This window comes from Protopterus annectens, chromosome 3.part0 (assembly GCF_019279795.1).
Source record: "Protopterus annectens isolate FY-2018-M chromosome 3.part0, PAN1.0, whole genome shotgun sequence".
In the NCBI taxonomy this organism is placed as follows: Eukaryota; Metazoa; Chordata; order Ceratodontiformes; family Protopteridae; genus Protopterus; species Protopterus annectens.
The window spans coordinates 63,398,090-63,421,297 of NC_056731.1; the positions used below are offsets into that span (position 1 = coordinate 63,398,090).

A 23,208-nucleotide genomic window follows, 5' to 3' on the forward strand; every position below is an offset into this window, starting at 1 on the left:
AGTGTACAATCACAATGGCAGATTAATGGCAGGCACCCAGCAGTACTGCAGGCAAGGTTAGAACTGCATTGTCAACAGGGAAGCATACAGCTTCCATGGGACACCAACATATCCATGGCTGTGTTCTACATGACATACAAAGTGACCTTGGACAAAATCTGTGTGCCCTGGTCAGTCACAGCCTCACCTCAGTTTTTTTCCTCTCAAACATGGCACACTGCTGCAATCATCCCTCTCCATAAAGGGGTAGCATCTACAGACCCTGGTGATTATTGGCCTTTAGCCTGACAAGTCTACTATGTAGGGGTATGGACCGCATCATCGGGGACCTGATTGAACAAGATATAGGTGATCTCCTAACTCTGGACCAACGCAGTTTGGCTTTATGAATGGCAGATCATGCCTGCTCAACCTGGTTGACGCCTTTGACTGAGTCACCAGGGCTGTATATGACAGTAAGCCACTGCATACAGCCTAAATCAATCTGTCCAATGCTTGTGATATCATCCCTCAGTGAGGGATTATTGATAAACCCCACCAACTAGGCATCAACCCATATATCATTGTTTGTTTTGCAAACTGGTTCACACAACACACAAGTATGACAGTGGCAAACTCCAGGTCAGACTGGCAAGCAGTCACAAGTAGTCACACAGGGATCAGTACTGGGTAGTGTCCTGTCCAGCATCTACTTCTCAGGAGTCCAGACCAACACAGAGGAACTCTGGCTGACCAAGTTCACAGAGGACTGCAAGCTGGGAGCTAATCATTAACTCCAAAAGTGATGCACACATTTCACAGAAAGGCCTCATTGAGACCACTGAGTGGTGTGGAAACCATGTCTAGAAGATTAACACTACAATATGCATCATCATCCCCCTTGGTAAAACACTCAGTTCCCAGTAAGTACCACACTGATGGGAGCCCAATAAACACTGTATGCATTATAATAGATCTGGCGATGCAGATTGGCAGCAACTTCTTCAAGCACCACATTGCCACAGTGGTCAGGAGGTCCTTCAATATGGCACATTGCATTACAAAGGGTTTTGCATCCAGGAAGACAGAGGCAATGATCTCTGTCTACTATTCCCTCATTAGACCACTCCTCAAGTATTATGGCCCATTTGCCATGTATCTCACTAGAAACAGAAGCACCTCACAAAGGGGTTCCTAGGCATTAAAACACACATCCTACACGACATATGCAGCAGACCCAAGCTATTCTCTGTGTCATATCACCTAATTAGCAGCTATCTATGCTTGACTTACAAAGCCATGTCTGACCCAGCTGGTTTAGAAATGCTACATTTCAATCCATCCACACCACACACTGTAGAGACCTCTACCTCAGTACCACAATCACCACAACATGCTGGTGGGACAGGTCCCTCACCAAGAGTCTGCACATGCCCTGGAATACACTTCCCATACATGTCATGCAAAGCACCTAGCTGACCCTGTTCCAGAGAAATCTTGATGAGTGGATGGGTAACAGTTCAACCCAAGGATCAATAGTGGCTATACTTGATACAGGCACTGGGATGTAACATTGGGTGGCACAATGGCAGGGCCCTTCTATGTGCTAGGCTTGTTAAGACTCCTGGGCCATTACCTACTACTGTGGGTGCAGATATGTCACCCTCTTACAGGGTTAGGCCTGGATGCAGTGGGTGCAGTCCCATGTTTAAACTCCTAGCCCTGCCTGTCGACTGTACAGAGTATTACAGAATGTCCACATTCATGACTCATATATCTTGTTGGTTACCCAAACAAGTATGGTTTTCCAGAAAAAGTGTTTTGCAAGTCACTCAGGGTTGAAGTCAGATATTACAGACAGTTGACATTGCAGTTTCATACTTCATACCCATCAGATATTCCATGCTACTACAAATCATTCCATCAACTTTATAACATTATTAGAGCAGTATTTCACATGTCCTTCTCTTTGGAACTTCATCACCCCATTATTAATGGCTTCGTCCTATTTTCTGTCTCCTTGATGCTGGCAGGTTTGCTCCTAGCAGTTGTCAGCATGGCCTTTCTTTGCATTTTTGTGGATTGTGTTATGTTGGTGTTGTGGACCCCATGACACTCCCTAACGGGCTCTGTGGGTGAGGCATAGGCATTTTCCAGATGCCTGTAGGCCAGGTGTGAAAGATGCAGGCCATCTGTAGCAGGGCAGTGCATTCTGATGATCATATGCTCCCAGGCTGCCAGCAGGAGACACCCCTGAGATGGCACCAGTAGGTTGACTGTGGGTGTTAATGACAATTGCTTTCTGTTACTATTGTGCCATCAGTCTGGGTGACAGCTAGATCCTGCTTAAGTCTAGGAACATGTTACTGCATTTCTATGGGACTATGGGGGGAGTGACACGACTGTACACATTACACATCTGCATAGACTGTGCTGATATTTCCTTAATATTTTGGTCCCATGTAGCATGGTGGTGTGCCCTGTCTTTCAGATTACAGGCATAACAGTATCAACCACAGGTCGGATTGTTCTGGCAAAGACATTTGTAGTTCCAGACGTCTTACCTTTTAAAGCCATACTGCCACTGCCAGACCTGCTGTGATATCACTGTAAAAGTCTGTGAGTGGGGATTTCATGGGTGTTGCCATGTGGGGGCCTTTGCCAGGTATTTCTGTATGGTTGTCTACAGCTGATCTGCTGTGTGGGGATAGTGGTGGGTATGGGACTCCTACTTTGACATCCATGCATGTGACCTATGATCCCCCCCCCCCCAGTTATTTGGCTCACCACATATACTGCAGTGGAATTTGTTGATTAGGGTGGTACTACATGGTGTGGGTAGGGCAGTACTGGGGATACACATCCTGCTGTCCCACAGAGCTGTCAGTTGTCTGCTGCTATCCCAGTTAGCCACCGCATTCCCTCACATGCTTGATCAATACCATAGATATGCTATCAGAAAAGTTCATCCCATTATTTTAATTTGCTACAGAAACTGGCTTACCTTGTGCCTGCAGCTGTTGTGAGGGTGGTGCTTGAGGGCTGACTATGTCGGATGCACACAGTACACTGCCTATACATGGTCAGGTATAGGTGGTGTGATGTTTGGCATCCATTTTACTATATGTGCGAGTCAGAGAGAGAGAGAGAGGTCAGTCACTGGGGCCCTACAGTGTCAGTGTATGTGCTATGCATTGCCTCTTTGTGGCTGGGGAGTACTGCAAGGCTCCACCGGATATGTCAAGGCAGTGGAACTGTGACTTGAGCATCCCAAACACATGCTCTATAATGATCCTGGTTTGTGCATGTGCCTCATTATGGCATTCTTGTGTGGGTGTGTGTGCATTTCTGATGGATGTCATCATCCACGTCTCCAGTGCATAGCCAGCATTCCCCACTAAATGGCCATATGGGATATCCTCCCTGGCAAACCACTGATACAGCTGTGAGGAATGCCAGATGTGGGAGTCATGATAGCTTCCAGGGCAGCCAGCATACACACATTTATGATAATGCCCTGGGCATCGCACATGACCTGGCAGTTGGTCTACATAAACCCCAAGGGGTTCCATTCCAACTGCCAGGTCGTGTGGGATGCCCTGGGTATCACACATGACCTGGCAGTTGGAGTGGAACCCCTTGTGTTTTATGTAGACCCTACCTTGGTCACCAGGTGGTGCTTTGATGTGGATGTCTGTGCAGTCTATGGCACCCAGTACCTCCCGGTAGTCTGCTACATGGTGGAAGAGACACATATTGCCAGTCAGCTCCTCACTGGTGCTGGGGAATTTAATGTGCTCCTCGGCATGTGTTCGCATGGCATCCAGGAACTGGTGGGGTATCCTGGACGCAGATGCCTGTGAGACCCCCATGATATCCTTAGTTGCTCTTTGTAAAGTACCTGTAGCTAGTATTCTTAGAGCTACACATACCTTGGTATCCACTGGGATGGGTTCCCCTCTGTTCTGGATGTGAGGCAAGGCTGGCACAGCTCCACAGTTTTCTGCAGTATGTCCCTGTCCACCCTGTAATGCTCTACTATCTCCAGATCATGTAGCCCTTGGTAGGTTACCCTGGGGCTGAACGCTCTTCTCCTCCTCCTCATAAGTCCGGGGTGGTTGTCAGCATTGTCCTCTTCAGAAACCTCAGCCTCTTGCACATACTGATGTATGAGAGTGACAGCAGCCCCTAACATTTTGTTAGTTTTGTCAGGTAAAATTTCCCCATCTGAGTACACTGGTGGTGTAGAGTTTGTTGGAATAAACAGACTAAAAGGTGTTTGCATAGTTTATAGTGGTGTGTTGCAGATGCTGCCTGTGTGATTGGCTGAGTATGATACATTCCACCTGCCAGCTCTATTACTTGTATTTGAGTGCCTCTATTCTGCTATATCCCTTTTTTTCTTGTTCCACTTGCCATTTCCTATATTTTATTATTTTTGTGATTTAAATCCCGGAGTGCGCCGTGCACACCCGTTTAGGCAAGGTAAACAAGGGTATACAGCCTTGGACACATCCCCTTGCTTACATATACACAGTGCTGCCATTTCCTGTTTTTTTTTTTTTCTGGTTTAAGTCCCAGGGCATGCCATGCAAACCTGTTCAGTGAGTGTAAACACTGTTGAAAAGGAAATGGCCTGCCCTGGTTGCGAACATGCTTAGCTAAGCAAAGCTAAGCTAAGTACAACACTCCCGCTTAGCTATGCTTAGCTACTCACATACCCGGGCAACAGAGCTTCAATGTGCTTACAGCAAGCATGACACACCCCTTTTGATGTCATTTACTTCTCATGCTTATACAGCCATATTAGAGCACCTACACAGTTAGGTGCAGTCTGACACTTAGAAGAAATGTGTGATTCAGTAAGATTCCCCTCATTTGCATACCCAACTGCCTCACTCCATAGTTACTGCACTCACACTGAGCCTTTCCCCTTAGCAACCACTGTTCCCTGGTAATGTTTTCACAGATAGAGATTCTTAGTTTTAGCACTTGAATTTTCTTATTCGTGATCAGCACTTGTTCAGAACTTGTAAGCACTAAATAACCTAAATAACCTAGTAATTACTACAGCACTCAACCTTCCTCATTACCTAGAGGAAAACAGTTTTGGTACTTACTTTCCTCACTTGCTTACAGAAAAACAGCTCTTGTACTCACTTTCCTCACTTATCTAGAGGAAAATAGTTTTTTATTCAGGCATGTCCAAGGGTCAGCTCCCAGTGTTCTCTCCTCTCTATCTGATGAATCTGGACATCTTGGGGCAATGTAAAAATTGCCTCATGTACACAGACAACCCTCTCCTCCTACCACACAACACTACAACATGTGAGAGATGCACTTATCTATCCAAACTGGAGGTAAAGCTCTCTCCAATCAAGACTGAACTTGACAGTCAAGAGGAGAAGATAAACACTTGCACCACACCACACTCATCACATAGTCTCACTAAATCTACACCATCAAAATCCACACATAGAAACACAAAAACATTCACAGAGGCTATCAATAATAATCTGCTCAAGCAACAGAGACCTCTAAAGCAGAAATGCAAGCAACCTCCACTCCCCAACACAACCCAAATGACACATAGCCCGCAGACTCAGTGTGCCACTCAACCACAGCCAATAAGGCAAAACAACGTACCCAACACACTAGTCATAGCTGACTCTATAGTCAGGCACACTGATGTCCCACTCACCAGGCTAAACAAGGAGAAGGTTACTGTCAGCTGCCTATCGGGTGCCAGGATCCGCCACATAACCCACGCACTCAGGTCACTCCACAACAAGTACAAATATGACTCTGTCATTGTCCATGTTGGTGTGAATGACCTGAGACGTACCTCCCTGGATTACATGAAAAGAGACATGGAAGAGCTCTCCGGTCTTGTAGCCCAGGCAGGTATGACCCTAGCCCTGAGTAGCATTCTGCCATCACCCAGAATGATGCCGCAGTACAAGGACAAAATGATTGACTTCAACAATTGGCTAAGCTTCTGGTGCCATTCTAAAGGGATCCAGTATCTGCCTGGGATGACATGGTCGACAGACCACAATGCTTTGTCAGAGATGGCCTGCACCTGTCACCCCTGGGATTCCAGATACTGGCTAAGGTTCTTGCTGTCCCTATAGTGCCTTTTTAGGCAAGGTTCAAATGACAAATTCACCACCATAACAGGAACAGGCAAGCAAAAACTGAGAGTGATGCTACTCAATGCTAGAAGTCTAAATCTCAAAATGCACTCACTCGAGGCACTCCTTAAAATGGAGAACATCAATATCTGTGCAGTGACTGAGACCTGGTTCAAGGCTCCAGAGAGCACCCCTGCACTACCAGGCTATAACTCATACCACACTTCAGCCATGTAACCTGGACTGGAACACCAAAAGTGGAGGTGTGTCCATATTCATTAAGGATATCCACACCTCCAGGCTAGTTGCTCAGCATAATGCAGCCGAGGTTATCCAAGTGCAACTAACTCTGGGCAAAACTGCAATCCAAATTGTAGCTTGCTACAGCTCACCCACCATGCCCCAGGATTCCCACTCCTCTTTTCTTGATATACTGGAAAATATTAGGGTTCAACCAAACACCCTAATAATGGGCGATTTCAACTACCCCACCATTAACTGAGAAAACTACTCATGTACCTTTGCTCAACGCTTTCTGGAATTCATAAACTCCAATGCCGTGGATCAACTTATCCACACCCCCACCAGAGGCAACAATATCCTAGATCTAGTCATTGCCAACATGAGTGAACAGTGTTCCACACCTGATGTCAACGCCTCATTGGTCCAATCTGACCATAAACTAATTACCCTAGATATCCACATCCTGCCCCCACCCCCCATTAAGGAAACCATGGTAAAAATTTCTCCATAGCCAACTTCATGCTTCTTAAGACAGAAGTGGTGAACTTCACGACACCCATGCAGATGGACAATACAGTTATGACTACTGAATTCTACACAATTGCATTTTATAAGCACTTACATGAGTGCATGGATCATGCTATCCCAAACAGAACCAAGATGCTATCCTCCAAAAAAAGGAAGCTAATCTGGTGGTCCCCTGCCATAAACAAACTGTACAACAGAAGGAAGAAACTGTTGCAAAAGAGAGTAAAATCCCATGAGTGGAGGAGCTCCCTGGTCAGCCTCAGTAAGAAGCTGCGATCCCTGATAAAATCCTCCAAAGCTAGTTATGAAAACAAAATCGCCACTGATTCTAAAGACAACCACAAAGCATTCTATAGCTATGTCAAGAATCTCAATGGCAACACTCAGATCTGCTCTGCGTTACAGCACAATGGCACTAAATATACAGCCCCAATTGATATTGCCAACATCCTGGCAGATAGGTTCAGTGCTAACTTTACCCCCATCTCACCCCCTAATGAGCCCATCTCTATATCGGAAGAATGAGAAGTTCCTGTAATCATGGCTGCACAGGTAAAAACTACACTCTCCAAAGCCAAGAACACAGCATTCATGGAGCCAGATAACATCCCAGGCTGCATTCTACATGAACTACAGAATGAACTGGCACCCCACCTAAGTACCATGTTCAATCATAGCCTCACCTCAGGCTTTGTGCCTGCTGAATGGCGTACAGTGATGGTTATCCCACTCCACAAGGGGGGAGCCACCACAGACCCTGGGAACTACCGCCCCATTAGCCTGACGAGCCTGGTCAGCAAGGCCATGGAACGTATCATCATGGAACTTATAAACAGAGACATTGGTAATCTCTAAACTCTGGAACCCACCCAGTTCGGGTTTGTAAAAGGCAGATCATGTCTCCTAAACCTGATATACTTCTTTGAAGCAGTCACCAAAGCCGTAGACAAGGGTAAGGTGGTTCACACAGCCTATCTAGATCTTGCCAAGGCTTTCGACACCATCCCCCACTCTGGAATTATAGATAAACTCACTAAACTAGGTATAAATCCCTATGTCACAAGATGGGTTGCCAACTGGCTCACTGACAGAACCCACACTGTGAAAGTAGCAGATTCCAAATCTGACTTCAGACCAGTGACAAGTGGAGTACCACAGGGTTCAGTCCTGGGTCCTCTCCTGTTTGGTATCTACTTCTCTGAAGTACAGGCTAACACAGATGGTCTTTGGCTAACAAAGTTCACAGATGACTGCAAACTAGGAGCCATAATTGAAACTCCTAATGATGTGGACATCCTAGAAAAGGGCCTCACTGAGACAGATGCCTGGTGTCAAAGCCATGGCCTCAAGCTCAATGCCAAAAAGTGCATTGTCATCCCCTTTGGTAAAAACTCTGTACCCATGAACTATAACATAGGCGGTAGTATACTTAACACCGAAAGTGTGATAAGAGACCTTGGGACACAGGTGGACAGTAGTCTCTCCTTTGATAATCACATCGCCACAGTAGTCAGGAAATCTTTCTACATGGCACACCTCATCACAAAAGGTTTCTCATCCAGAAAAAAAGAGGTCATTGTTCCCCTCTACTCATTACTCATTAGACCCATTATAGAGTACAACGCCCCTTTTAGTATGTACCTCACAAGACATCTACAACAACTGGAAATGCCGCAGAAATACCTCACAAAGAGAATTACAGGCCTCAAACAGATGCCCTATGCAGACCGTCTCAAAAAGCTCCAGCTTTACTCCATCGCATATCGCCTACTCAGAGGTGATCTCTGCCTAACATACAAAGCTATGTCAAACCCAGAGCTGTTGGACCTGCTCCACTTAAAGAAATCCCAATCCCTCCGAGCTACATACTCTAGGGACCTAAACCTTGTCACCACAATAAACAGAACATGCTGGAGGGATAGATTCCTCTCCCAGAGACTTCCCATACTCTGGAATAAACCACCTATCTATATCAAACAAAGCTCCTCATTAGCACTCTTCAAAAAAAATCTTGATGATTGGATGGGAAATAGGAAATTCACCCTGGGGATCACCTCTGTGGCTCTGCTCGACAATGGCACAGGAAAATAATTTTCTTGGGTGGCAAAAGCCAGGGTACCTTTTTGGCTGGGCTTGTATAGGCCCTAGGGCCGATAGCCTAGTATCTACCTATGAACCTATGAACCTATGAGAAATGCAAAAACTTCCTGAAAAGGGGATGAACAGGGATGTGAAGAGATTCGAAGTGACCAGGAAAGCCCGGGGAAGAAGGCGAGGAAACAAGGTCTGAAAGATAACATCCAGAACAAAAGGATCTTTAGAAAGGTGTTGAGCTGAGAGTGGTCCAGAATGGGTCTGAAGGTGCCTTCCTTCCTGGGAACCAGAAACATTCAGGAATAAAACCCCTTTCTTCCTGGGAAAGGGGAATGGCTTGAAAGGTGCCTTGAGATAGAAGCCCCTGAAGTAGTACTAGAAAGAAAGGAAGCTGTTCCTGAGGAGGTTAACGGATGCCTAGAAAGGGAGGAAGGGATTTCCATACCATGAAGTATCCCTGACAGATGATGGCTAGATCCCAAGATTCTTGAGTAATTCTTAACCAATTGGGAAGAGACATAGAACGATGACTAGATAATGTTACCTGTATAAGGGAAGAGGAAAGCAGACAGTCAGAAACTGATTTGTCTTGAAAAGGAGGTTTATGAGAAGTGGGAGTCTGAGAAGATTTAGCTGGAGGAACATGGCTAGAACTCTTTTTACCTTTGCAGGGAGGGCAAGACTAACGAAAGCAGACTCAAAGGGATAAAGCCTTTGGAACTTGGGAATAGGAGAAACAAAAATATGCTTCAATTCCTGTAAGGCCATCCCCTTATCCTGCAAAAACTTAAAAAGCTCAGCAGCTACAGAACCAAATAGGTTCTTATTATCAAGAGTAGCGTTCAACACTTTAGTCTTAATGCCATCAGGCAAAAGCTGGAGACAAAGCCAAGATTAATGTCACAAAACAGAACCAAAAGCAGCAGCTGCAGAAGAGGCATCAGCTGTATTATAGCTGCATTTAATAGTGTGATGAGATACTTTACTTTCAGAATCAAGAAGGCCACTGATAGCCTGGGAAGCCCGACAAAGAAGGGCTAAAATATAATTAGCCATATGGGTCTGGTAACTAATAGCCTGAAAGGTCAATGTGGCAACAATATAAACTCTCTTGCCCAGTCATTCCATGGCCCTACTGTTCTTGTCTGAAAGAAAGAGCTTAGTAGAAGGCAAACGCTTAGAGGGTTTGTCAGAAGAGACAGACACCACAGATTGGTCAACAGAAGGACATTTGTCATTAGGCATCTTGTAAAACCTGCCAGGTTTCTTAGGGGCTGGAGGTTGAGAGTCTGGGGCTTCAGACACAGCAAAGGCATCTAAAAATGCAGCCAAGAGAAAAGGTACAGCAGAAGGCTTGAGAGACTCCATCTGGAGGTGCTCATAATACCGCTTCTGAATGTCAGAAACCTGAAAGCAGTCCTATTTAAAGTACTACATCATACAAGAAACAGTATCCCCAAAAACAGAGTTCTTCAAAAGGAAAGTCTGTGCTAACAGATTCTTCCTCTTCTGAGCCATAATCCAAGGGAGAAGGGATCTGAGAAGAATATGCCAAAGACTCTTCCCCAGAATCCAATTCCCTAGCAGAGGATTCCTGGTCTCTGGACCTCTTGAGTGGGGTAGAAGATCAAGGGGGATCAGGTACAGATATTACATGGTTTGGCTTCAATGCCATCAATGCATTAAATAACCCCTGGGTAAAATCCTGCCATTCATGCTGAGGATCTTTAGGAGTAGGGGCAATATGCTATTTTTTTTTTCTTTTGAGGTATGCCTGCCCTAAGGGAGGTTGAGACCATTGCCTACATTCAATTATAGTAGTAAGAATCTCCTCCTGAAAAAAGCATCTGCAGAAATCTATGCAGACCCTCTGAAATGATCAGCCGAGGTTCCCCCTCAACATCTGGAATGGCCATCTGCAGAGCCTCTGAGGATGTACAAGAAGTCAGATGTATGCCGGCCGCCAATATGGTAGTGGGGGAGGAATCCAAAATAATAAGCAAGTGATCCTCTGGGCCTTCACCAGCTTCAAGAGAGATGTACTGGGTAGGCAGGACAGCAGCAAAATCAGACCTGACTCTTTTGGCCTTTTTTTTGGAAGGTGGCTGACCTTCAGAACAGGAGAATTCCACCATAGCACTCTGCACCAACAATTTAAGACAGTTTTCTATGTAAATGGACAAGCAGGAGAGACAACTATGTAGGGTCTTAAGGTCAAATGTTTGGCAGATAGAACACTTCATGTGGTCATGATAAGTACCCAAACAAAAGAGACATGACAATCCTTATGGGGAATCTGCCTCCCACACTGACATTTTGCCTTTCTGGATGACATATAAACTCACAACACTGAAAAAGAAAGAAAGGATAAGAAGAAACCTCAACGGTGCACTTATCCGAAACACAGCTTGGTAACCAGCACAGAAGAATGAGCGTTCAGACTGATGATCGATGATGGCATTTGGACTGGCAGCAAAGAACGTCTGAGGTGTGTATGTCTGTATGTCACCTTTATACCCTATGCCTTGAGTGTGGAGCACATGCATGATATACAATGTCTATAAAATCGTAAGGCTTTGGTATACTGACTGGACGTTGACCTACCTTTGGCAGGGATTCCCTTTGGTAAGACATAAAGCAAGAGTGATATGCAAGGACATCGAACGCTCTCCAGAATGGTGTTAATGTACAGGTAATGCCCACTGAAAAATGAGCCTGCTGCTTCCTGGCAGCATATTAAACTGCTATGGAGCTCATACTGTCATAAAGTTAACAGTTGCCATTATTTTACTCCAATGTTGGGCTTCAGAACATCCCTAGATGGTCACTACTTACAAAATAACACACACCCTGTTTGTCATTATTGCTTGTTTAAATAAAACCCATAAAGATGTCCATGTAACAAAAAAGTCCATTGAAGACAAATATTCCAATAACATTTGCTTCTAACATGTAACCCTTAGTAGAAGAAAGCTGTCCATTCATTTTTATTCCTTTGCCTTCCTTAATATATAATTCATGATGACTGATTTCAAAACATAAAGCTACATAATCTGTGATGGATTTTTCTATCTCTTTAAGTTGCAATACCTGAAAATCTTCATAGAAGGCAAAACTATGTATTTCTGTGGTTAATGAGCATCTCCTATAAGTTGATCCAGCAAATCAAATAGGTCACTTGTCTTAAATTTAAACAGCCTTCATACTTTTAATGTGGTGTTTAATTTTCCCAGTCATTGTCTTGAAGTAACAAAATAAAATCTCCTGACAAGACAATATCCATTTATAATGTAACATAAAGGCATAATAATTGAAGAGCTTTTAAGTCTACCATACAGTCCCATAGGAGCATATAAAACTATTATACAAACAAGTCAAAAGGATAACCTAATGTCACAAATCACTAATCTTCATAAGATAGCAATAAGTTCATCCAATATATAGATTTATATAAAATGACTATCCCACTGCTTATATATTGATGAAAACTGTGTACTTCTTTATCTACCCATAACAATTCAACATGCCTTTTTTGAATATCTGGTAATATTCTGGTGTCTAATAAGGAGAAAATCCATAGCAGATTTTCTACAGAACACTAAAATAGCCAATCACCTAATTTCATTCTTCATACTATTAACATCTAAACTGCAAAGTGAAACAGTATAATTCCCCCATTTTTTCCACTTTTAACCTAGTTTCATTTTCCTTTTCTTAACTCTTTCAAGAATGGTATTTGATTTTCCTTTATCTTCTTCAAAAGGATCTGCTTCAAGCCCATCACCCTTGGTTTCATCCCCAACAGAACCTATGTTACTATGGGTAATGTCTTTTCCTAGTAGAAGAACAAACCTTACCCTCCAAATTTTTAGGTGGTGCACTTATATTATTTTCAGTATCACTGGCTTGTTTTTCTAGTTCTTGTAATTAATGGGCAATGAAATCAAAATTGTCCCTTAGCCTTAAATTTTCCACAATATCTTTCACAGTTTTTTTTTGATAGAAAGAGCTGTATCACCACATTGCATACATTTTCTTTTCATACAAGTTTGTAACAAATAATCATCAGAACTAAAAAAACTCCACATTTTTGGTTGCCCTCTATATAATACATAAGCTTTTTGTCCATGTATATTCACCATACTATATGTCAAATTGTACCATTGTGTGAGTTTAAAATAACTCACAATTCCCAAGTCCTTTCCATAAAACACAGATGCGTTTCATCATAAAGTGGCATAATATCCAATACAGAACAAAAATGTTCACAAAAGTATGTTGTTCTCTGTACATATTCTGCAATAGCAGTGTGAAACTAAACCATAAAACATCTTTTAGCCATACTACTTAATCCAAGAAAGTCATAGAGAGACCATGGCATGCACAATTTTTCTGTCACACTAACACAGGAAATGTCCTGCAACATCTGAATGTACAAAAGTCATATCAGAGTAGGACTCTTTGCCCACATGTATAAAAGTAACTCATAAAGAAGAGTAAAATTATCCCATACGTGATACCTGTTGATTGAATTTCCATAATTTGCTGAAACAAACTATAGGGAATTTCCCTGTACTAACAGGAAACTGTTTGGGAGCATTATCTAAAATTTTAACCACTTAATCATTAAGTAGGTATTGACACAGCAAAAGGTTTCACAGTCACTCCACTCAGAAAAATGCAAACCAATTGTCTGCACAAAGACAAAGTTTTATAACTTTACATGGTTTCAATAGCAACCATCACTACTACATTTTCTACAAGCTCAGAAAATTGACATCAATCTATGATAATTACTCCTAGAAGCTGCCTCAGAATGTGACGGTTCAGTAACATTCATTAGTCCCACCATATGTACTACTGACATAAAAAATGTTTAACAAAGAATGAGGTTCCACAGGCTACTGAACTGGTAACTCCTCACAGGTAATTCAGGAATATTCAAGTAAGGGACTAACCTCTAAGCTTTCATATCGACTCCTTGTTTTTCCATCTCCCAGATTTTCTGCTGATCAGCTTCCCTGGTCCCTCCCACCATTGTCTGTAACTGCTTTTAAATAACTGGCATGTTGAAAATAATGTATTAGAACAAGAACACCTGTCCATCTACCTACTTAAATGAATAAACTACTTGAAACTTCAACAAGATGTCTTTATTACTCCCACAGAGAGGGCACCAGAGAGAGAGAGAGAGAGAGAGAGAGAGAGAGAGAGAGACAAAGAGTTTCCTAGGTTTGCTAGCTAAAGTGATTTTATCTGGATTAATCCTTTGTACTGTTTATTTTTAGTTCTGTCACCCATTGTGTCTCATGTGGGATAGCAGACCTAACTTAAGCTTTCTGGACTACATCTGTTTCTTTTCCAAAATAAGCAGAAACCTAATTTCCTTTCTAAAAATATTTGCCCAAATAACTTATTTTTTTTTTACTTTTTCTCTATTTTTTACATACATCTATCTTTCCTAGTTCTATCCCTTTCTCATGTCTGCTTTTTTATTATGTTGCTTTTTAATTTTTCTTTCCATCTCTAAATATATTTTTGCAATTCTGCTTAAACTTTACCCACCATGTTGAGCAGTTTTTTATAAAATGGTCTCATTGCCATAAAATCTTTCCATAACATCCCTTTCTCTCTAATCATTTCTCCCTCCTTTTTAAGCTCTGCAGTTAATCTCTTTATCACTTCCCTCTTTTATTATTTCCATCTTCCCAAATTATAACCAATGCTGCTCTATGATCTGAAAATGTTGCCAACTGTACTCCCCTTTTTATTTCTTTCATGCCTTCAGATTAAACTATACAATAAATTTCAGTCTTAAATTTTTACCTTTTATATGCCCATTATTTATTGTTTCCTACTTTTAAAATTTCCACATTTTATTAATTCCATTAACATTTTAATGTTCTATGCTACTTTTCCCTTTTCCTTCCTCAGATCCAGTACAAACCATCTACCATCTCTACTGACATATTTACTAGCACATTTCTTTTAATTTCTACTAACTGTTTTTTTTTTCTGTCATACTAGTATACTCAAAAATGACTATTAATCTTATATATTTTTGTCTCACTTTCCTATCACATATCACTGCCCTTCCTTATATGACTACTGTTACATCTACCATTCTTATTTCTTTATTTTTGTATAATAATTCCTGTTCTAGAACAAGTAGCATTTCCTACTGACCAAAGAATATTGCTCCCATATACTGCATGCATTCTTTTATTTTTTATTCTTCATTACATCTGGTCTTCAACAAGCAATGACATTAGTTTTTATGTTTTACACAATTCCACCACCACCACCACCACCACCACCAAGCCTCTTACATCACTTCTAATATTCACATTTAATGCTAAAATTTCTATATCATCCTTTTCTATTTTTGTGTTTTATTTCTAGATCTTATTTTTCTTTTTCTTCTCCTAAATCTCCCACCAACTGATTTTTCACTATCTTGTTCTTCTCCTGTCTCCATTTCTCCCTCTTTTTCCTCTTCACTTTCTATAAGTACAAATCTATTCTCTTCCTGTGTATCAATAGCAATGCTTTGAATTATTTCCCTTTTAACTACCGCTTCATTCTTAAATCTTTCTTCAATATCCCCTTCTCCCATACCACATTTTCTTTCATAATCTTCTGTGGTAATATTTTCTACTGTTTGTCTTTCCTCTTCATCTACTCTTTCCTTTTCTAATATGGGACAGAAGTAGCCAAATTCTGTTCATTTTCTACAATCAGACTTACAGTTTATATGTTTTGCTATATGTCCTCTTTCCCCACATTGGACACACCTTTGCTTGCTACAGTCTTGTACTAAATTATTTTCATCCTGACAGAATTAAGATGCTTTAGGTTGGTCATAGTACCTAATAAATCCTCTCTTACCATTCATAATTATTGTACTTGAAATATGTTGACTTTTCCATTCTTTATATCCATTGTTACCCACACTTCCTGAACCACAGTCCATATATTTCTTTCACTGCATATTTTAACTACATGCACTTAACTACACATTGACAGAAAAAAGTTTTAACTCATTTTCATCCATATCTGAAGACTTAAATTGTACACTTATTTTCTTTCCTACATGTAGTGCCAAGCTTTGAAAGAAATGATCTTTCCATGGTTGCACTGCATTTCTTTTTTCAATCTCAGTATTAAAATTTTCCAGAAAATTAAAGCTTTCAATTGTTACTTCAGAAAAAAATTCCAATGTCAAATCCTACTGACAAAATAATACTATTACTTGGTTATCTTCTCTGTGGCTGTTGAGAAACTGAAAATGTTTGTCCCTCTCAGTACCTTCTTCCATTCTTCTATGACTTTCTATATCTACATAACTTCTTTCTTGTAACAAAAAAATCCTGTTGCAGAGTTAAACCCTTAAAACTGGTTACTTCATCAGCCAGTAATACTTCAAGTTTTTCCCCCTTCACCAACAGCAAATTCGAACCACTCAATTTCTTCTGTCTGTCATACTCTCTCCACTATGTCACTCCATCACATTTCCTCAACATCCTTTGGCTGTGCCTGATTCATCAAATCTACCGGTACTGGTGTCTCTAATCCAACAACTTCCAAATCTGTAACAACTACTTAATCTCCTACTACTTCCTTCAGTAAATTTCTCTGGACCCTCTCTCCTTCCCTGCTGCACTCTCCTCCATCTTGGAGTTCTCAAAACTGCAGCAGCAGCCCTTCAGTGCTAACTGGCAGCTCCAAAGAGTGCCTTGTTTCCTCTACTCCAGACAGTAGGGGAAGTTCCCCAGTGTCCTGACCAAATTTCCCCTTAATATGAATATCTCAGGTCTCCCATGAAAAGAGGGCATTGTCTTAGTTGTACTAATCCAGTTAATAAAGTGTAAAAATAAAATAAAAAAATACAAAAAAAAAATGAAATAAATAAATAAATAAATGATTTAATATGCTCTTTTAAGATGGCCATTTACTGTATGAATTACTTGAAGTAGTTTAATATGTAAAGCGAAGAATGTACATATACGTATTACTTACACAACAGAATACTTTTGCTGCCATGCTTTCATTAAACTGGCCAATGATTATTCGGACATCATTATCCTGTGAAAAAATGTAAACATTAGTTACACTTCTTAAACAAAGGAGTGTTTGAAATTTTAATGCAGAATAGATCAGTAACATTCTCAACAAAGCAATTTAAACAATGGTTCATGTAGGCATATATTTCATCAGCAATTAATATGAGGTACCTACAATGTATATGTGAGTGTGGGTCTGTGTGGGCATGTGCAGTCCTGCATGTGTATGTCTGTGTGTGAGCTTGTGCACGTGTACCCACAAAAATGCTGTGATAGAAAAACATAGCTAGTATATACCACATATATTTTTATGCACAATAATGACATACAATAGTCTTTGCACATCACTGTTAACATTTACCTAAACCTGCCATATTGATGCTATATGGTAAAAACTAAAGTAAAAATTTCACATTTCATATGCAAAATACAAACCAGCCAATCATCAAAACCCTGGCACACTTAAAACATCTTCATAGACCGAAACCTGCACTTAATTTTATAAAAAGGGCAAAATAAAATAATAAATAACGAAAACACAGATTGCATTTTCCATTTGATATAACATGATTGTTACATGCTGTATACACAAAATCCACATGCAACCCCATAATAGAATAATTAGATTAAGCACCAGAAACAAAATCCATTCATTATATGTTAAAAAATCAAAATAAAAGAAAAATACAGACTGCAACTAGTGAAGTGAAGAACAGCTTTATTGACAAAGTAGACTTGATTTAACTACCCAAATTAAACCAAAATAAACTAACTTAAAAACTTATATTAAATGTTTATTTAAAAATCCTAATATACCATTCACTACTTTATGATAATACCTACAAAAATGAACAATCACAAAAAAAAAAAAAACTTAGATTCAAACTATAAGATTATGGAAATCACCACTCCTGGTAAGACTTGTTTGTATACTCTACTGTGCAAGATATTACATTTATCAAACACACCAGACTCCCACACATTCCTTACACATATATAGACACACAAGCACAGAACTGTAACTAGGTCATCAGATGCCTGAGAATACCACAGAATGTTATCCCTTCCAACTCAAATTATTTTGCAAAGATGCAGACTAAAAATTAAAAAAAATCATCTTAAACTCTAGAAAACTACAGTTAAATCACCACAAACACAGCACCTATGTGACTACATGTGACTGCACATGCAGTATAAGCATTCATTTATTAATGTCAGTTCTGCATTTCCACACCATCTACAGCATACACCCCTGACAGCTATGCATGAAGAAAAAAAAAGTCTTCCCAAAATGAGGACATAAAGGGTCTTCCCCATTTTCTTGTTGCTTTGAGTGAGAAAGCTGCTTCAATCATCACTGGTACCTGCTGACTGCAACCTCTGACAGCATATGCCTGGGACAGTTGCCATATTTATCATGCCCTGTTTATGGCTCTGAATGCCTACTGTAGTCTATTGCCAGCATTCCAAAGAACCTTGGTTGCTGTATGAGGCATTCATATATAGTCATTGTCGTTAGGAGCTGCTTTCTATTTTATGAATCCCTTCTGGCCTTCAAAGGGTGACAAATTTGTAAAAGCCACTGTCATTTTAGATTGGAGTTATTCATTTAAGGTTTGGTTGCTTCCATTTTTTTATCTTTTTCATATATTGAATTTTGTTTTGTTATAACGTTTTTGTTCCTTTTAGAGCTTTAAGAGGTCTTGGCTACGGTTGATAAGAAATTAATTATTTTGTAGACAGTGAATAACATCCAGCTAATTGGTGGGAGGAGCTGAGAAATGGCATACCTCATTTAACTACAAATATTTAGTGGCATCTTTATTTAACTGTTGTTTGACTTGGTGTTCTCTGCCTATCGGTGATCTTTGTCTGCATTTTTTTCCCCACCCACTCATCTATCGTTATGCTTTTAAACTTGGTGACTTCTGTGTTGCCTGCCCTAATTTTATATCTGATTTTGGACACCCCTCCCAGTCTTAATTCATCAACTCATTCTACTGAGAACTGAGAGATCATTTGGGAAAGCCCTCCTCTTTAATCTCTTAAATTTAAATTATATTCTGTTTCCTATATTTCCACTTACTAAAACATGTACTTTATTCAGCTACTTTTAATGTATTAGTGTTTTTAAAGTGTTTGCATTTAATTTGCTGCATTTATAACTGCTTGTTAGTAGCCTTGTCATTCTGTAAACTATTATTCTAAGCCTCTTGGTTCTGATTTAAGCACTTGGGCTCCAAACTATTTATCTTACATAGGAATGTATGTGGTTTACACTAATGTGGCAGGAGAAGTAGCTTACACTCTTTTAAGTTGGGAATTGCTGGTTGAAGGCTTATTGTGTCTGTTTTTCTAAAAGTATATTAGTTCTGGTTTAAGTACTTCGGTTCCAAACCAAATATTTTACAATTAGGAAGATTTTTGGTAAACACTCTTGTGGCAGGAGATGATAGTTTATGTCCTTTTGAGCTGGGAATTGCTGGTTGAATGCATTTTATGTGTCTGTTATTCTAAAAATGTCTTAGGTATTTAATCTGTATAGACATTGACCTCTTGCATTGTAACTTTCCCTTATTCATGATTAATTTTTCTTTGGGTAGGTAGAGAAGAGAAAATACTTGAGTTTTTTAAAATTATTTGAACAAAACAACTGAATTTATAAGCTTTACTCATCAAATTCAATATGATCATGTTAATTGTTTAGATCTTACTATCTTTAATAATGGCAACTTGAAAAGATTTGACTCTACTATGTATAGGAAGGAGAAGTTTTCTACCACTTGCCTACATTTTACTAGCTGCCATCCATATATATGCAAAAGGAGTGCAGTAAAAGGTCAACTTGTTAGAGCAGCTAGAATGTGTTTGAACTTTTTAATAGTGAAGTCAATAAGATGGCTGAGATATTCATCGAATGAGGATACCCACAAAACATTCTTAATACAGTAGGGCAGGAAATTATAGAGGGTTTGGAAAATAAATATCATACCCTTCTAGGTTCAGAACATGAACATCATGATATACCACAACACAGTGACAAATATGTTTAAAGAGTTTTGAACTTCAGTGGTTATAAAATGTGGTACCTTTGTAAAGGAAATTAGAGATATACTTGTGAAAACTGGAACTTGTTTAAAATAGATTCAGGGCTTTTTAATACAGTTGATGAAAAAACATTATTTACTTATAAGATGGGGAGAAACCTTAAGTGTATATTGGAACGGCAGGAAAATGTGAAGAACTATAGTTTGATAGTAGGTACCTGTAGTTGTTCTCAGAACCAATGCACTTGTATTGACTCATAATACTATTGTTTTGTTAGATCAAATAATACATCTACCAAGATGAAATTGCTCTACTAAGGGGGTTATTCATGTAGTTGTATGCCCTGGATGTACAGATTTTTATGTTGTTAAAACAGTGTGCTTTGTGTGAATGCATATGTGAACACAATTATGACAGCTTGAAGAAAAACTCAAATAGTTCTCTTTTTAAACACACAAATTATGAATTAAGGATTTTAGAAGTGGTCATCCCTAGTGAAAGGGGTGGTGATTGGGAGAACACTTTGGAATTCAGAGAATTATTGTGGCAATTAAGGTTAGATGTGTCCAATGTACCAGGTCTTAATGACCATATTTCTATACTTCCTTGGCTGAAGCTTAGGACTTCCATATTATAGTTCAAGTTTTTATCTTATTTTTTTATTTTAAATGTTAACAAGATTAAAATAAAAATTATAACCAACAATTATTTTACATTGGCTAATGGAGAGCATCTTTAATGCATGTATTTCATACACATTTTTATACCTATATACCTATTTTTAAGTATTAATACTTATTTATTTTTCATTAATTTTCTTTATATTAACTTGTTATTAAATTGTAATCTGAACTAGACTGTATTTGAAAGTGTACATGTCATGTTCTTAAAATCTGTAGAGGGTTCTTTAAGATAATAGATTTTTGTCACATGACATATTTGCATTTTTATTTAAATGAATAAACTAAGGTAATTAATGGTTCTGATGAAGCTCAATGTATGTATGTATGGACAAAACATTTAAACATGTATTAAGTTATTTTTAATAAATTATTTCCGGATTAATTTTCTATTTATTAGACAGAACTGGAAAGGTGTTTGCTAAAGCTAGCATACTATGTGAACCTATATTTTGTTCTTAAGTTGTCTTTAGCTGCACGGACACACTTTCTCATATTGTACTTCTTCCCTTAAAATAGTCCTACTGTCTAGACAGATGTTTTTTAACTACTAGAGTATCTAGTTTGTGCAAAGCTGAGCTTTGCTCATAAAGTTGCTTGTCTTATTGACCTATTCAATATTTAAATTTCCCTCACTCCTCCATAGTAGATCTGTAGCCATGGATATTCACTTTCTGACTTTCTATTTGGCCAATCTGGATGAGATGGGTATTCTGAGACAATGTAGCAATTGTCTTATGTACACTGCCAACCCACTTATCCTTAATAAAACAGATAAAGTATGTGAGAGGTATAAATACACTTTAATGCTGGAGGAAAAATTCTCTCATACAACCAAAACTAATCCTATATAGGTTGTCAGTGACGCTTGCACCATGCCAACTGCACAGGGTAAAGACACTACACATAAAACTACTTATACTGAGGCACTTACAGTTAACCTTCCTAAAACACAACGTCCTGCACACTACTATCAAAAAATGGTTCCTCATACATTATGTAAACACTCAGTTAAAATAACAGCCAAAGCTGCACACAGTAACACTGTATTCAGTGCCTCTACTGCTAAGTCCTTTTGGCAAAACAGTACATAACCAAATTTCCTGGTAATTTGTGATTCTAGAGTGACGTACACCAATGTCTCCCTCACCAGAATGAGAAAGGATAGAGTCACGGTTAGCTACCTTTCTGGGGCTAGGATCCATCAAGTCACACAGGCACTCAGGTTATTCACCCACAGGTATTAGTACAACTCTGTCATAGCCCATGTGGGTGCTGATGACCTGAGACATACCTCCCCTGGCTATCTGAAGTGAGACATAATTGAGCTGAGTATGTGTCTCAGGCAGGTATGAGGCTAGAACTGAGCAGCATATTACCTTCTCCAAGGATGATGGCACATTACCAACAGAAAATGATTGATTTTAACAATTGGCTTAGCTTCTGGTGTCAGTCCAAGTCAGTACAATATTTGACAGCCTGGGAGGACATGGTTGATAGACCATGCTGATTTGCCAGGGGTGGCTGCACTTATACCTTCTAGGCTTTCAGATATCGGCAAAGACATCTTCCACCCCCACAGTGCCTTTTTTGGCAATGCCAAACTGATAAACCTCCTGACTTAATTGAACCTATGAAGGAATATCTGAAGGTGGTACTGCTTAATGCTAGAAGTCTTAACATGAAACTACACTCCTTGCAAGCTTTCCTCTACCCAGAGAGTGTAGACATCTGTGTAGTAATGGAGAAATGTTTTAAAGTCTTGGAGAGTATGCCAGTAATGCAAGGCTGTAATGCCTTTCACACCTTTAAACCAGCTACTGTACAGGAGAGAACTAAAGGTGGAGGAGTCTCAGTGTGTATTAAAACTAACTTCATGGCAAGACGAGTTAAAGTGTATAACCCACTGGAACTCATGTGCAAATCACTGTAAACAGGGTATCATACCATAGCCTTATAACCTATAGATCCTCCTCCATGTCCCAGGAAGCGCATACTACCTGTCTCAATGTACTAGAGTACCTCAACATTCAACACAATATGATATCCATGGGGGATATCAACTACTGTTTTATAGATTGGGAATCCTACACCACATTTAATGTGCAAGCCCAGTGATTCCTAAACTTTGTTAATACCACCACCCTGGAACAGTTGAACCATTCTCCTACCAGAGGTACAAACATCCTTGATCATGTATTCATGAACATGGTAGCCCGATGTTCCTTACTCAATGTGATGTCTTCACTTGTGAGATCTGACCATAAGACAGTTTTGCTTGAAATAAAAATGTATTTTGTGGAAATAGCAGAACCAAAAACTATAGGGACTATTCCAAGGCTAACTTCTTTTTACTAAGCAACACCTTGGCTAAATTCCAAGTACCCCCTATTTACAAAATCTTTGTACAGCCATATTGATAGCAGTATATAGTGAGCT

General features: G+C 39.8%; 1 protein-coding gene across 2 annotated transcripts in view; it reads right to left on the minus strand.

The window, feature by feature from the left end:
- The window catches only part of GABBR2 (gamma-aminobutyric acid type B receptor subunit 2), a 3,943,409-nt gene that overhangs the window by 2,060,470 nt on the left and 1,859,731 nt on the right, over positions 1–23,208 (minus strand). For both annotated transcript variants that reach the window (XM_044064587.1, XM_044064586.1), the window contains exon 5: positions 16,998–17,063. In XM_044064587.1, the coding sequence (XP_043920522.1) occupies positions 16,998–17,063 (66 nt within the window). The remainder of the gene's footprint in view (positions 1–16,997; positions 17,064–23,208) is intronic.